The sequence below is a fragment of the Myotis myotis genome, unplaced genomic scaffold, assembly GCF_014108235.1.
Source record: "Myotis myotis isolate mMyoMyo1 unplaced genomic scaffold, mMyoMyo1.p scaffold_m19_p_2, whole genome shotgun sequence".
Lineage (NCBI taxonomy): Eukaryota > Metazoa > Chordata > Mammalia > Chiroptera > Vespertilionidae > Myotis > Myotis myotis.
Genome location: NW_023416324.1, coordinates 190,214,702 through 190,231,645, shown reverse-complemented (window position 1 = coordinate 190,231,645; position 16,944 = coordinate 190,214,702). Strand labels below are relative to the sequence as shown.

The window sequence follows — 16,944 nt, the reverse complement described above, 5'->3', positions numbered from 1 at the left end:
TATATATATATATATATATATATATATTTATTTGAATATAAATCCCAGTGATATTAATACTTGGAAAGCAATGAAGATGTTTCAGTACCAACAATGAGGCAAAAGGAAGAAAAAGAAAGCTGGAGCAAAAGAATATTAAACTCAAAGATCTGATAGCTTGTCTACAAAGATGTTGACATTAATTTGCCATACCTCCATGGAGAACATCTATTTTTTTCACCTCTTTGAACCTGGCTTGGTCAGGGACTGTTTTTACAAATTTTATCAATTCCTGCCTTCCAGAGCTCTGAGCTTTCACATAATAAGTCCAAGAAAATCAACTGTCAAGGGAGTCTTAGAGGATGACTGGTGATACACCAAGTGTAAGTGAAGATGGCATCTTGAATTTCTAGCCAATGAAATCTTCAGATATCAGTCCCAACCTACGTCTGACTCACCACATGACACAGCAGATAAAGGCTCATAAATCCATGAAAGATAAAACAATTGTTGTTTTGGATTTTTTATTATTATTATTATTATTTTTAATATATTTTATTGGATTTTAAAAATTGGGGATGATTTTTTTCCATAGTAACAGATGAACAAAACAATAGGTAACACCATTTTTCTTTGGATTTGAAAACAAGAAATCTAAAGAGAAGGTGGGACATAGAAGCCATGAGTGCACAGAGGCAAAAGTTGGAGAAGAAAAGCTATTGTTAGTTTCTGTATAAAGATAGTCATAAAAAAGGGGATTAAGAGTGTGACAAGCTATTAAAAGGTGATAATTCTCTAATGATTCTGCCTGTTTTTCCTTTTTTTTTCTTATGCTCTCTGACTTACCTGTGCATTTTATCCCCCTTTACAAACAATAAAGCCTAGTGCCTGAGTCAGTCTCTTGAAATGTGAAAGAATCTCATAACCTAATGTTATTGGTGGAAATGTGGTGTTTTAACTGATACTTAGTAAGGATAATGGAACTATTTAAATCCTATTAAGCAGGTTTAAAAATTGATTCTAGGCCACATTAATATAACAAAATTATTATTTATTCATTTGTCACAATTTTCAGTATTCAATTTGTATAATAACTTTAAATTGTTCTTATGAAAATCGTATTTTACACAATGTAAGAAACCAATGAAGAGGAAAGCTTATAAGTATGGTAAAATGTGAATCCAGATGTTAATGTCCCTTTGGCAACTGGAATGGATGATGATCTTCAGGACCAGTTGATTACTATTGGTTGATTGAGAATAACATTATTCACTGTCATATTGATATTTAATATCTAAAAAAGAAAAATGGCAATTAATTGCTTAATCAGAACCATTACTTCAATAAAAACTTTATCCATAAATAAATAAATTTATTCTAAGTAAAGAAGGTATACTTTATTTTTCATTTTGATGAATCTTTTATTCCAGAGATTTCACAACCATTTCAGAAATAATTTCACCCAACTTACCCATTATTCAGATGATGAAAATAAATCCCAGGGTGGTGGGATGGTTCTCAAAAGAAGGTGAACAACTAAGACTATTAACCAATTATATTGATTCTATCACTTTACTTTTTCTCCACGAGTCCTACATATTCAGTTATTCATACTTGCACTACATAAATCTCTATGCTTCCTACCCTCAAATATTATCTAGCCATCTACACACAAAATTTAGATTAGGAATAAGTTTCTTTGACATTAAACTCAAAAGGCTTTAGAATGCTTAATTTAGTACCAATTATTTCAGTTTTGTGTGTGTAACTCTTTTTCATGGGAGAGAATCTCAAATAGACCACTTAGGGACTAATTTTGGAGGTGACCAATAAAGCAGTTGAGCACAAGTAATCATCTGTGACAGTTTTGTATGATGATGTCAGTAAACATTGCTGCTTTGTTTCCAATACTCTGTGCCTTAGCTCAGAAAACTTGGATTCAATCATCACTTGTGCAAGAGAGGATGAAGAGAATCACCTTTTCCCTAGTACTTACTGAATACCAGATGCTCTCCTCGAGGCTTTATAAAATTTATTATTCACCAAAGCCCAGCATCTTAGGATTTATTTCCCACAATTTAGAGTAGAAGAGTTTAGAAAGGTAATTGTTGAATAACTTTCTTAATATGCACTACTTATGTTTGAAACTGACCCATCCTACATCACAGCCTAACCTAGTTCTCTTTTGTGTTGTTGTTGTTAATCCTCATCTGAGGATATTTTTCCCTTGATTTTTTTAGGGAGAGTGGAAGAGAGAGGTAAAGACACAGAGAAACATCCATGTGAGAGAAACACATCGACTGGTTGCCTCCTGCACAAGCCCTGACCAAACCGGGGTGGGGAGGAGCCTGTAACCAAGGTACTTGCCCTTGACCTGCATCAAACCCCGGACCCTTTGGTTCCCATGCCAATGCTCTATCCTCTGAGCCAAACGGCTAGGGCTAACCTTGTTCTTTTAATATCGAAGTAAAAAGCAGTAAGTACATCACATAGCTGTTAATACTTGTACAAAAGGCAACTAGGCATGACTATTGCTAGGAAAATGATTTAAAAAATGTATTTATATGGCAATTAAACCATCCTTTGCATGTAATTCCCACACCCATGGAGAAGAAAAACCAGGCAGAGAGAGAAATTGACTACTCTTTTCTTTCCCCCTATATTTATAAAGGTTTGGAAAATAGTAGGTGCTCATAAATATTTGTTTTATTTAAGTGTTCTTGAAGGAAATGCTCCAATATTAATCAAAATAATATCTTCTTTTGCAATCCTGAGGTAATAAAACATCTTCTTTTGCAATCCTGAGGTAATGATTGGAAAAATGTTATTCTTAGTACTTAAAATTTTGTGTTAATATCCTTGAGTACAGTGGAAGGAACTTTTCATTATAAATAGTATGTTTTATGCCAAGAATTTGGTCAAAATAAACTTGAAATAATACTTGACATGCTAAAATATTTAACACTGTTCAGCTGACTGTGTTTAGTTTATTTTTATAGTAAAAGTCATGAGCTTTACTTTTCACCATTATAGTAGTATATAAAGAGCAAGAAAACATATAAGGCAGACCATCCTTTTTTTTATCTGTTGAACATTAGGCAGTTCAACAAAACTGATTTCAAATTGCGACTGATAAGTATTGAATATTTACTCCTGGGGAATTAATTTTTCTTTTCAAGATTGTTTCTTGGTCTGCCATGTAAGACCACTGACTAAACCAGTGATTCCCTTCCACTGGAATTTTAAAAACCAGTAAAATTTTAAAAAGAGCCGAAACTGGTTTGGCTCAGTGGATAGAGCGTCGGCCAGAGGACTGAAAGGTCCCAGGTTCGATTCCGGTCAAGGGCATGTACCTGGGTTGCGGGCACATCCCCAGTAGGAGATGTGCAGGAGGCAGCTGATCGATGTTTCTCTCTCATCGATGTTTCTAACTCTCTATCTCTCTCCCTTCCTCTCTGTAAAAAATCAATAAAATATATTTTTTAAAAAAAGAAAAAGAAAATATTAAAAAAAAAAGAAAAATTAGAGTGAGGCTCTTGAATATCAATTTTTATTTTACCAATGAAGGATATCAAGTATACACAATTCCAATTTTCTAAACTTTATATAATATAAATAAATAAAATTATTTAAATTAAGTATTTTAATTAAGGTAGTTTCATGTTAAAGGGAAAATCCCACTTGACTACAAAACAACAGTAACAATAGGACAATTTCATTTGGATAAAATGGCCCCTCAGGTGATGTTTAATTCTCACACTCTTTAAAATTATGAGGACCTAACACTGCGTCCAAGACACAAATTATTAGACTTTAAGTTGAAGTCAGTCAAATAACTGACTATTGTGTAAGTTAAATTCACATGAAAGACTGGTTAAGTAATAGGTAGTTGTTTCCATTCAACTCTAAACAAACGGATACGTGCACACATACACAGTTTCAGTGGTGCAGATGAAGCCTTAAACTTAGATCAAACAATCACAATAGTTAGTTGGTGTCTGGAATATATGTTTTTTAAAATCAACCTTTATAAGACATAGATTCACACAATTTAGGATTGGAAGGAGTTTAAGAGATTGTTTCCTTGCATATTCTTAATTTATTGCAAAGAAAACAAAAGCCTGAAATTATTTGTTCAAAATAGAAGGCTAATTACTGGCAGTAATGGAATTTTAACATAAAAATGTTGAATTCTTGTTTCATCTATGAATTATAGTTTTATACACATGTCAAATTATTCATTAGTGCTGATAAACAATTTTATTAATTTTGCAAGAGTTTTCAAATATATCTTACTTAATACATATTAAAAGTTGAAATGAAGATATTTTATTTTGGGGAAAAAATAATTGAGGCATTTTACCATTCATGGATGACAATGATTTAGAGGTTTAAGGTAAAATATAATTTTGTTTTAATACGTTAAAACAATTTTAAAATAAATACCATTAAATTGACTTGTCTGACAGGTTATCAAGGATGATAATAGAAAAATAGATATGGAAGTTCAATAAGAATAAATGAATAAGAATGGTTATAGTTGTCACATAATTATGTTTCTTAGGCTGAGAAATAAAATACATCTATGTAGATATTTAAAATTGCTCCATTTAAAAAACTATGTTCTTAATATCACTTACCTGCTTATCTGCTTCTTGAGTAAATCTAAGTGACTCATTATTTCCGTTATATATGAGATTAACCTTATTAACAAGAGTATTTCCTATTCCCCATATATTGATGAATCCAAGCCTCATTTCATTCGGGTTTCCGTAACCACTTTTCAATATAGTGCTTGTCAAGGTGGTCTACAAAGACAAAGAAATAATTTAAATTCTTCATTTGAAAAAAGAAGCAATTTAAACTTTAAAAAATATATATCTCTTAACCAAAATATATTCCAGAGTCCAGAAAATGGTTTATTCATATATTTGAAATAAAGCGTATTAAACACCAAATATAAAATATTTAAATACAAAATAATTATAAAGTGTGATATGAAACTTCAAATATTATTTAACAAAATTGCACATAAATGATCTGAAATGAATACATACCTTGTTCAAATTAAATTGTGCCAAGAAATATAGGTCATTTTCATAGGTGCCTGTAAAGAAAATTGAAAGTGATATATTTATATTTCCAAAGAAGAAGAATAGCAAATACTAGTATATTTTTCTTTACTTTCCCAGTATAAAGGGCACTCAAATCATCATTGCATTATATTTAACTTGTTCAAACAGTCCCAGCAACACTAAAATGTGAAGGATGAGTCACCATAAATGGTTCCATGTCTGTATATAAAATATAATTCTGCTATATTTAAAACTAATTTGAAAATTACTGTCATTGCTATAATGTATAGCAAATGCTTACTATCTAAGTATTTTATCACACTGTTCTGAAATATGTATTATCATTCCCACTATACTGAAGATGAAAGGAAGTTCCAGAGAAGTTAAATAAATAGCCAAAAGTGAAACAATTAATTACAGATGCCCCTTTATTTACAATGTGGTTATATCCCAATAAATCCATTAGAAATTGAAAATATAGTAAGCCGAAAATGCATTTAATATATCTAACCTATGAACATCTTCACTTAGCCCCCTTACCTTAAACATAGTCAGAACACTTACATTAGTCTACTGTTAGGCAAAATCACCTAACACAGAATCCAGTTTTTAATAAATTGTTGCATTTTAAAATGTATTGAATACAGAAAACACAAAACACAATATCCAAAAAAGCTGGCAAGAGTGTACTGCAGAGTAGGAGTTGTTTACCCTCTTGATCCTGGGAGCTGTTCCTCTCTGCTGCTGCCCAGCATCACAAGAGAGTATCATTCAGCCTATCACTAGCACAGGAATGGATCAAAATTCAAAGTTTCTACTGAATGTGCATTCCTTTGGCACCATTACAAAGCTAAAAAATCCTAAATTGACCCATCTTTAAGTTGACGGCTATCTTCATTATCAAGGTCTGGAATCAAGTCCAGTTTCCCCAACTGAGAAGACTGTGTTTCTAATTAAAACCAAACAAGCATAAGACAGGAAGTCAAAGTAGAGTCTGATGCATGTTCTAGAAGAACAAAATGATTGCTATAGAATCAAGTAAGTGTTAGGATAACATTGAAAAGGCTTTACAGTTTAATTCCCTTTCCCACTTATACATGCCACCATTGTATTCAGTAATCCTCTGAAAATTGCTAATGTATACAAGTGTCAGAATAAGTTTGTTTTGATTTATTTTTTTTAATTTTCTTCGAAATAAAGAATAGGACAGCAAATAATAATATTCCATGAAATCTGAATTACTTAATTATTTAGATGGAGGTCTATTAACTAGATTGCAAGCTTACTAAGAAAACTTATTTGAAGATTCTGATCTAATTCAAAGGCTCTAAGTATTTGTTGTGTATTGCTGCTGTTTACTCAAGAAATTAAAGGGGACTTTTAAAATCTTTATATTCAATTATAACACATGTAGTGAGATCACACAATATAACAAAATAAGTAGATTTAATTGGCCAGAACCATTTGGCTTGCCTGAATATCTAAATTATGTGCAGTTACTTTCCAGTATTTGAAAAACAAAGACTGCAACAAAACTTCAATAGGATAAAGGTTAGCAGAACTTCCGTTAATGTGTTCATGGTCAGGGCTTTTACAAAATAGGATTCTCCCTGATTCTTCAACCTCTAAATCATAAAATACTGAGAATTTTCTTTTTATTGTAAGAATCTTGCTAACCACTGTATGATTCTTTATAAAATTATTTTCACATGATTCTTATATCAACTTCCTGATATATTTTATTTGCTAATAGATTCCCATGTCTTATGGTTGCAGAATATTAACTATGGTTTACTTAAAATGATGAAAGATACATGTCTTTACTATAATGAAAAATCTCTCATCTATGCATAATTTATTTAAATTACAGGGAGCAGCCCATGAGAACGTCAGCTCCACACAGATGTTAGTTTTATGAGTAAGGTTTTTAAGAGAATATTCAAAATGCCTATCTAGTAGAGCTAGTACATTGTAAATCTAATCCTCTACCAGTATGATGACCCCCTGGGGACATTTGACTGGAAGACAGATTCGTGGGCCTTTTCCCAAATTAATGAAATTTGAATGGACCCCATAATCTGCGTTCTTTATTTAACTGAATTTTTTGGGACGACCTCGGTTAATAAAATTATACAGGTTTCAGGTGTATGGTTCTGCAATACATCATCTGTATATTGTATTGTGTGTTTGCCACCCCAAGTCTCCTTCCATCACTATTCATCCCCCTTTACCTTCTTCAGAATCATCATGCTTTACAAACTACCCAGGTGATTCTGATAACAGTGGTCAGAAGAGCACACACTGCTGAAAGTTTAGCAGTTCAGTTTGGTCTTGAGGAACAGTCACAGAGTAAATATAGATTTAAGTTGAAACCCTTAAATTTTTCATGTCAAAATACTGAATATTAGAAACCAACAAAAAAATACAAAATAGCTAAAAGTCTAGGGACCAAACTTGAATTTTGTTTCTGGAATATCTCATGTTTTAGAACAGTGGTTCTCAACCTTCCTAATGCTGCGACCCTTTAATACAGTTCCTCATGTTGTGGTGACCCCCAACCATAAAATAATTTTTGTTGCTACTTCATAACTGTAATTTTGCTACTGTTATGAATCGTCATGTAAATATCTGATATGCAGGATGTATTTTCATTGTTACAAATTGAACATAATTAAAGCATAGTGATGAATCACAAAAACAATATGTAATTATATATTCAATATGTGTTTTGCGATGGTCTTAGGTGACCCCTGTGAAAGGGTCGTTCAACCCCCAAAGGGGTTGTGACCCACAGGTTGAGAACCTCTGTTTTAGAGGCACCCTTATGCATCAATAGTGCATACACACGGAACACAGCTTTTCAGTCCAGTTGACCTCATACATAGTGAATGTCTATTATGTGAGCATCACTGGAATAGCTTCTAGAAGAACAAAAATTATTGCTATACAATCCCTGCCCAAGCAAATCTCCTAGTTATCCAGACATTTGCCATAGAGTTGAACTATAGAAGTTCTTTAAATACTTGTAACACTTTTTTTAAAAAAAATTATTCAACTATTTATTACACTAGTTTAGCTTTGAATAGTATTATTAGATTTTTATTAAGCTTCCAAATTACAATAATAGGAAACATATAAGTAATATGATAATATGTATGTCATCAACTACATTTATCTACTAATAGACCACTCACTTTTAGACTCTCCATCATCCCAAAACAGAGATCCTTGTGCCATATGATTATCATCTGCAGCAACAATGAGCCTCATGTAGTTTTGTCGACTACAAGGAAGAAATATAATTTTATCAATATTTATAGAGTAGCATATGTGTTGTTACGATATGACATCCATATACATATCCAAGAGAACACAACTAAGACTATTAATTAAGGGGAATGCAACTGTTTTAGACAAAGAAAGTAAAGCATTTACTTTTTCTTATGAGTTTATGGGAATGACATAACCCATAAAATTTTTAATATTTAATAAAAATACCATGCATGTATTTTGGTCTCAAAGGTCCACCTACTGAAATAAATCAGAAGAGACCTTATATAGAATAATTAAAACCATATTAAGTTTATTAACATATTTATTCTTACTGTAATCCTGTCATTGATCATTAAACATGAAACAATTTTATAGCATTTTTTATCTCTTATGTCTTATATCTTCCTCATCTTTCCATATATAAATCACTGAGTTATCATTGGCAGTTGTTAAAAAGAATGTGGAGGGTAGCCAGCAAGTTGTAAGTCCTATCACTGGAGAGGATAATATTTCTCAAGCTTGTGGCTACATAGGCCAGTCTGGAAACTAAATATCTGCTTCCATGCTCACTGTACAAGAGAGTTGGTTTAACAGCCTCATACTAGTAAGGAAAGATTTCTCAGACAAATTATGCTTAGCTATCTGCCTTTCCAATCACCAACATTGAAGGCTGTACTGCCATGGAAGTCTCCTAAAATATCATAATATCTAAAACTTATACCATCATAGCACTTTGATATTTTCCATGTACAAATATTAGCATGTCTTAGCATGAATATATGCATGTATTTTAATTCAATTTACTGATGTAGAAGATAAGTATATCTTATAATCAACATAAAACTCTGGTTTAAAAATTTTCCAACATATTTAAAAACAGATTCACGGAATTTCACAACTTGCATTCTACTCCATATACAGGGTGGGACAAAAGTAGTTGTACAGTTGTTCATATGGAAAATAATACAATAATAAATAAATGATAATACAAGAATGAATTCTGTGTTTTGTGTATTCACAACTGTAAACCTATTTAAACCTATTTTTACCTAACCCTGTATATACCTAAACCGATATCTTAATTACTTCACACACACACACACACACACACACACACACACACACACACACACACACACACAATAGCCTCTCTTTTCTCTCATAACAAAAGGATTCTTCAAGGAACACCTTGCATCCCCTGCATGAAGCCCTCATTTTTCACATAATATCATTTTTCTTATCTTTAATTGATCTCAAGGTAGAATATTAATACAAACTGATCTAAATGGCTCCAGAAAATAGAAAGAGACTGCTCATGCTAACTGGGGCTGTGAGCATGTAGATGAGCAAGAGAGTGGATGCAGTGTGGAAAGAGAAGAGCTAGAGGGACTAAGGCCTCTAGAACCTGAATGTGTAAGTTTGAATTCAGGCAGTGGAAACAAAGACTCTGTGGCAGTCACAGAAGACACAGTCTGGACATATTGCCAAATGAGAGGGAGAAAATGCCACAATCAACTGTGGCAGGATAACTGAATTCTCTTTCACTGTGTGTTCATTTGATTCAGATCTAATAAGGGTTTCTGGGGCAAAGAAGAGAGGAGAGTCTTAGCCAGATAATCTGTTATGAATGACAATGGACAGAAAAATCTGAATCATCTTTTAACTTTGTGTGGGACAAGGCTACTAAGAGACGCATGTGGTTCTTCTCTGGGCAGCAGTAGACTTAGCATTTGAAGGAGTAGTGAAATCATCAATGTATACCCACATTTTCATTGACTAAAGTGAGTCAAAGAATATTTAACTGAAAGAAGGAGGCAGAGAAAGGGGAAAAGAAAAGCTTGAAGTTCAAAGAAATCTTCTGAGTAATATTTGCTTAAAGTTTAAGAATGGGTCACTTAAAATCATGTTCATAGTATTTCTTTCCACATGTCAGAGGCAGGAAAAAAAGAACGTAGGCATTTATTGTCAACACCTTTGCATATTCATACAGAAGATAGTAAGTTTTAGTCGGTATATTAGTTTGGTAAATGTTCTTACTGTAAGAGGGAATATCATGTTTTCAGACCGTTTTCCATGAGTCTCTCAAGTTTTTGCATATCTTGCATATAGAGGCACTGACAGTGTTTCTTTAGACTATCCTTTCAAGGATGCTTTTAAAGCAAACAGTATGGCAAGACAGGGCAGTGTTTAATAAAATTTTAAATCACTGTCCACTATAATAATTCAAAACAAAGAATACACAGGTTTGTTTACAGTTGATAACAAAAATAAAATTGAGTTTTCTTGATCTTGGAGTTCCTTAGCTGTGTCTCAAACCTCCTGCATATGCAGTATCTTTTAGGCCACTTCATGTCACACCCCCACCCCCCATGGGACTTGGGGACAGGGAAAACTGAAGCAAACATGAAGGTCAAATTTCTTGGTATGCCATGAGTAAAAAGGCTCTTTGCTTCTGACTCAGCTCCATGAAACTAGCAGGCTAACTTGTAAGCTTGGAACTAGGGTAGAATCTCAGACCCTTCCAAATCCTTGGCAATTCTAGCTGATGTATCTTAAAATTTGATCTGAGTTCTGTAACCACTTTGTTTACCTGTGAAATGTGTTTTGAGCAGGCTCTTGACAAGGTAGGATGTAACCTCCACGAACATGGAGGTTTATTTTATCAAAGGGAGCATCAAAATCCTTAAACGTTCCTCTGACACCAATATCTTGGCCCTAGAAATGACAGGGTTGGAAGGAAGAACAAAAGCAGCAAAAAGTGGAATTATTAGTAATATTAGAGGCCCAGTGCACGAAACTTGTACACTCGGGGGGTGGTCTCAAAGCCTGACCTGCGCCCTCTCACAGTCCAGGAGCCCTCGGGGGGTTCCCAACTGACAGCTTGGTCCCGCTTTCCACAGGGAGCGTGCCTAAGCTGGCAGGAGGACATCCTTAGTGCTGCCGTGGAGGCAGGAGAGGCTCCTTCCACCACTGCTGCACTCACCAGCTGTGAGCCCTTCTGGCTGAGAGGCGCTCCCCCAGTGGGAGCGCACTGACCACCAGGGGGCAGCTCCTGCATTGAGCATCTACACCAGGGGTGGGCAAACTTTTTGACTCCAGGGCCACAATGGGTTCTTAAACTGGACTGGAGGGCCGGAACAAAAGCATGGATGGAGTGTTTGTGTGAACTAATATAAATTCAAAGTAAACATCATTACATAAAAGGGTACGGTCTTTTTTTTCAATGGTTTTATTCATTTCAAACAGGCCGGATCCGGCCCGCAGGCCGTAGTTTGCCCACGGCTGATCTACACCATGGTAGTCAGTGCATATCACAGAGACCCATAGTTCCGCTGTTTGGTCAATTTGCATATTAGCCTTTTATTATATAGGATTGCAACTGAGGGGGCATATTTATAAAATCAAATGACACACTTTCGATTTAAAATAAAAACACAGACATTTACTTAGAAGATCATGTTCTTTAAAGCATATTCTCAGACCTTGGTTTCATGGTAGCTTTGAAAATAATTTACAAATACTTATTTTTGTCATGCTCACATGCAGAAAATTTACGGATTTTTCAAAAATATATTTATATTGATTTCAGAGAGAAAGGGAGAAGGAGGGAGAGATAGAAACATCAATGATGAGAGAGAATCACTGATTAGCTGCTTCCTACAAGACCCCTACTAGGGAGGAGCCTGCAACCCAGGCATGGGTCCTTGACCGGAATCAAACCTTCAGTCCCCAGGCAGACACTCTATCCACTGAACCAAACTGGCTAGGGCAACATACGGATTTTTGAAAGGTCACAAAAACTATTCCTGACTGCCACATACATTATTCCTGGAAGGCCTGCATTACCTGTAATCATCATTTTGCACAGCCAATAAAGGGCAATGACCTTTTGATGTACAATATGTACTTCCCATGTTTATTTGGTAAAATAAATCAATGACTACATAATCAACTATGGCAGAATAAATTAATTCTCTTTCACTATGTGTTCATTTGATTCAGATCTAATTAGCAAAAAATACCTTACTGATTTTAAGTGTATTTCATTAAATACATCATTAATGTAAAGATCAGGATCAAACTTAAACCCATTTCTGTTTAGTAAATTCCCCAGAATTCTTTAATTACTTACTGTATGATAATCAAACCACCGAGCATTAGGGACATAGCCTCTTACAACGGTCTGATACTGGAATTTAAAAAAAAATAGTTATTTAAAAATATATCAATTAGGAAAAATATTTTATGAACAAAAATATGTGGTAGGACTTACAGGTTCCAATACAGGGGTAACCATAAATGCTGGGCCCCACAGGAACTGCTTGAATATGTCCCAGGTAGTCTTCTCCTTATAGAACCTTGACAAAATATTTATAGATAGTTTAATCAAAGAACTTTATCTCTTCTGGATACCATTAAATAAGTATTCAAATCACATTTTGCAGTGTGGGCTTGTGTGGATTAAAAAGAAAACCAAATTATCAAAAAGCAAAAATAACCCTATGACTTGGAATTCAATGTGCAATGCTACAATACTTTACAAGTAAATCTAGACCATGACTAAACCTCCTGACAAAATGGAGAGGATTGTGGTTGAATTTATAAGACCACTGTGTGAGAAGTTTAATTTGAAGAGAACTCATGGAGGTACAAAATATTAAGTAGAAATAGAACATTAACAAACTAGAAAACAAAATTATAAATACCCTGTGAAAAAAGTTTGAGACAAGCGTGTTGATTTGGTAATTTTAAAGAGTTTGCTTATTGTATTTCAATTAGAATTCGATGGATAGGGGATTTATATGTACTTATAGGTTCCTATATATTTTACTAGATTTCTGAATTTGAGATATAAATTGCTGGAAAGAATAAAATCTTGAGAATAGACACTATTAAATATCCACAATTTTCCTCTAATTAAAATGGAAGTATAATTTTGTTTGTAGGTTTGTTCTTTTATTTCTGTTATGTTTTGTTCTATTACAAACAGATTAATGCCAAGGCAGATTTCTGGGTTTACTCTTCCATGAATTTCAAATGGAAGCAAAGGCCCAGGTGTTTTCAATAGGACAAGAGTGTGCATTGTTAATAGTAATGTTTCTGATTGGAACTAAGTCCAGAGCTGATACTTGATTCTGGGAAGTTACTAGGGAGATGACAAAGGGAGTTGGGAGTGTGAAAATGAAAGAGTCAAGAGATTAATAAGCTGTTACCAGGAATAAATAAAGAAAGGATTGTGGTTTAATAAAGCAACTAGAGAGGATAATTTGAATCTAGGAAGAAATTTTTTTTTAGAAAGCTGGATCTTTCATCTTATAATTAGAACTTAAGGCATATTTATCATGTTATTATTTTGGGAATTTTACCTTAGTTACTACTGTTCAATTTGAGTAACTGTCTATGCTGTGTAATTTTCATTGGTTTATCAATAATACAATATAACAAAATGCCTTTTTCAATTACTCTGATAATATAGGGTACACAGGTAGCTAAGTATACTATGATTATTTCAAGGGTTTCTTTGTATTTTTGTTGAATGTGTATTTTGTTTTTTGTAACATCTACAATAAGAATCAGCTTATATTTGTCTTAAAAATAGAATAGCCTAAAATTTTAGAATAAAATTTCAAGATTTAGCCATATATCAGTTTGATCTTTAAAAGTGAATCCAAATAAATTTTCTAAGGAGCATGTTAAAACTGTTCTAAGGTACCCCATTAGCACACCTACTAAGAGGACTGTAATCTTCTTTTTCAGTTATGAATTAACTAGAGGCCTGGTGCACAGATTCATGCACTGGTGGGGTCCCTTGGCCTGGCCTGTGCCCTCTTGCAATCTAGGGCCCCTCGGGGGATGTTGGAGTGCCAGTTTCAACCCAATCCCCACAGGCCTGGCTGAGGGACCCCACCAGTACATGAATCCATGCACCAGGCTTCTAGTATGCATATAAGATCTTTGGTTAATCTCTTCCTGCCCTCCTCCATCCCCACTTCCCTCTGATATTCATCAGTCTGTTCCATTTTCCATGCCTGTGGTTTCCACTCTTACGTTGAGCTTCTGCCCTCTGGTGGTCAGTATCTGTCATAGCTACTGGGCTGTCGGCCGGTCGGCCAGTCGGTCAGTTGCTTAGGCTTTTATATATATAGATATGTGTACGATTTGCTTGACTACTGTAAATAGCAATGAATTTAATCATAATGCAGAAACAATATTACTTAATGTAGAAAACTTTTTTAAAATACTCAATGTAATAAGGTATATAAGTAATCTATAATAACATCTGGAATACAATAGTAATTCCTAGGAAGAATAATTCTTTTTAATAGCTACTTTGCTTCATTTTAATGGCATATATAAGTCTATCTATCAGAAGATTTATTTATGAAAATGTTTGTTTATCCAAAATTTACACTAAAATAATAATGAAAAAGTTTCAAATCCAAAATATTGTATATTGGCCCTGACCAGTATGGCTCAGTTGGTTGAGCATTGTCCCATGCACAAAGAGGTCGCCTGGTTCAGTTTCAGGTCAGGGCACATGCCTGAGTTGGTGGCTTGATTCCCAGGAGGGGGCATGCAGGAGGCAGCCAATTGATCCTTCTCTGTCATCAATGTTTCTCTCTCATCCTTTCCTTCCTCTCTCTCTCTAAAAACAATGCAAACATATTTTTAAATGGGTATTCTTTTAAAAAAATTAAAATGTTCTGGTGGTAGGGGAATATAAAATGCTTCATATCTTTAAACATATATTGTATGTTGTACTAAAAGATATTATTGAGTAAATTAATTGGAAGCTATCTGTCTGTGGTAGGAAAAATATTTGCACTTACTCATGCAAAAGCGGTCGGATAACAGTGCCACCATGAGCATGAATTTCATGCATCTGTGTATAGAAGTATGGCAATAAAGTGTATCTTATATTTAGAACATTCTTTGACATTTCTGAAAAAGTTTGATTCCAGGAAGCAGGATCTTGTCTCTGAAATAAACCAAATTGAAATAGTTATAAACTTTTATTTTTATTTAAAACATAATTTTGAAATACATATTTGGAGAATAAAAAACAAGAATATTAATTCACTGTCATGTGCAATATACTACATCACAAAAATCTCATACAGACAGCACGATATTATCATTTAACTATGAAAAGTGACATTAAGTCTCTGGCTTGATTTAGTTTAAGTTATCATATGTAAAGTACAGTTTACATTTGAATAAGTGACAAATATATTGTCAACTATGATGACACAAAGTGTAGGGGTCAAAAGTCTAGGAGATAAATGAAATGCTATAAAAAATGGACTAAAATAAATAGAGACATGCTGAGCCCATCATGTTAACACTGCACATTGTATGTTCTCATCAGAAATAAATAAATTATGGTACTAAAGAACTAGTTATATATGAGGAAGTGAAGACCTAATTTATGTTGGACAAGAAAAAAAAAAAAAAAGAAGATGCCCAAGTCTATTCTAGAATACACACTCCAGGTAAAAAGACTGTCACCTCCTTTCCGGCCCGACCCTGATCGGCCTGGCCCCGATTGGCCCTGATTGACGGCCAGGCCTAGGAACCCCACTTGTGAGTGAATTTTGTGCATCGGGCCTCTAGTATATTTATATTGGTTGCTCTCCCCCAACCCAATTCTCTGCTCTAATGCTAATGTGACTTCAGCCAAGAGAACTTCCTGATACCCCTTCTAAAACAGAAGCCCCATAAATCTCTATCACTTTAACTTACTCCATTTTTCCTTCATATGGATTTATTTGTACATGGCATTTTATATAAATGTATAAATATATGTGTATAATAAAGAAAAATAAGTATAAATATACACATAATTACCTATTATCACTATCCTTCCTACATTATATGAATTGGTAGGGCAGCGTTTTGTAAGTATTAACTAGTAGACTCTTAATGAATACTTGTTAAATGAATCCTTGGTCAGGTTTCTATTGCTTCATACACTACTTTTTTAATAGTACAACTTTCTAAGTTGTGTTGTTAAATTTTCCTGTTAAATATTCCTATCCCATCAAGTTATGTCTTTATTGTCCAACTTTCAATTTCTTCCAAAGTATGTTTGCATACTTTTTTCCTACCTTATATAGGTTTCATTTCATTTTCTAAAATAAATCCCCTCCTCTATTCTGACTAAAATTTTCTGAGTGACGCATTTCAAGCACATGTTGAGCTCTGCCATTCAGTTACTGTGGCTAGAACTTATCTTTTAAAGTCTAGCTTTGTCCACAACCTTCTGTAAGGTGCTTTTGAAAATGCATCTTTCCTCTGTACTTATTCACTGAAAGTCAATATCACAAAACTTTGCCTCTAATTGTTCATATTTTTCCATAACGTTAGTACCGTCTCCCTTCTCATTCAAAAATTCTTTCTGACAACTTAGTGAAGAGTGTACTTGTGTCACCACACAGAAAATAATTCTCATGATTTCCCTCTTCCTTTTCTCCCTCAATTCTTCAACTCATTGGTTTTAACATATGCCTTTTAAATCTTCCAATTTCATGCATTGACACTAGTATTTCAGATGGCTTTCATGACTAATTATTTAGTTTGAAGCTGATTTGTTTTTGTTCCATTCTGGTTTGGAAGA

The 16,944-nt window shown here is 33.9% G+C and overlaps 1 protein-coding gene across 1 annotated transcript in view; it reads right to left on the bottom strand.

The window, feature by feature from the left end:
- Nucleotides 1-1,204: 1,204 nt before the first annotated feature.
- SI (sucrase-isomaltase) overlaps nucleotides 1,205-16,944 on the bottom strand; it is an 84,017-nt gene continuing 68,277 nt past the window's right edge. The window contains exons 40-47 of the mRNA XM_036351045.1: nucleotides 15,158-15,306; nucleotides 12,601-12,685; nucleotides 12,460-12,516; nucleotides 10,918-11,042; nucleotides 8,249-8,337; nucleotides 5,037-5,086; nucleotides 4,620-4,787; nucleotides 1,205-1,273 (exon numbers count right to left, since the gene is read on the bottom strand). Coding sequence (XP_036206938.1) covers nucleotides 1,205-1,273; nucleotides 4,620-4,787; nucleotides 5,037-5,086; nucleotides 8,249-8,337; nucleotides 10,918-11,042; nucleotides 12,460-12,516; nucleotides 12,601-12,685; nucleotides 15,158-15,306 — 792 coding nt within the window. The remainder of the gene's footprint in view (nucleotides 1,274-4,619; nucleotides 4,788-5,036; nucleotides 5,087-8,248; nucleotides 8,338-10,917; nucleotides 11,043-12,459; nucleotides 12,517-12,600; nucleotides 12,686-15,157; nucleotides 15,307-16,944) is intronic.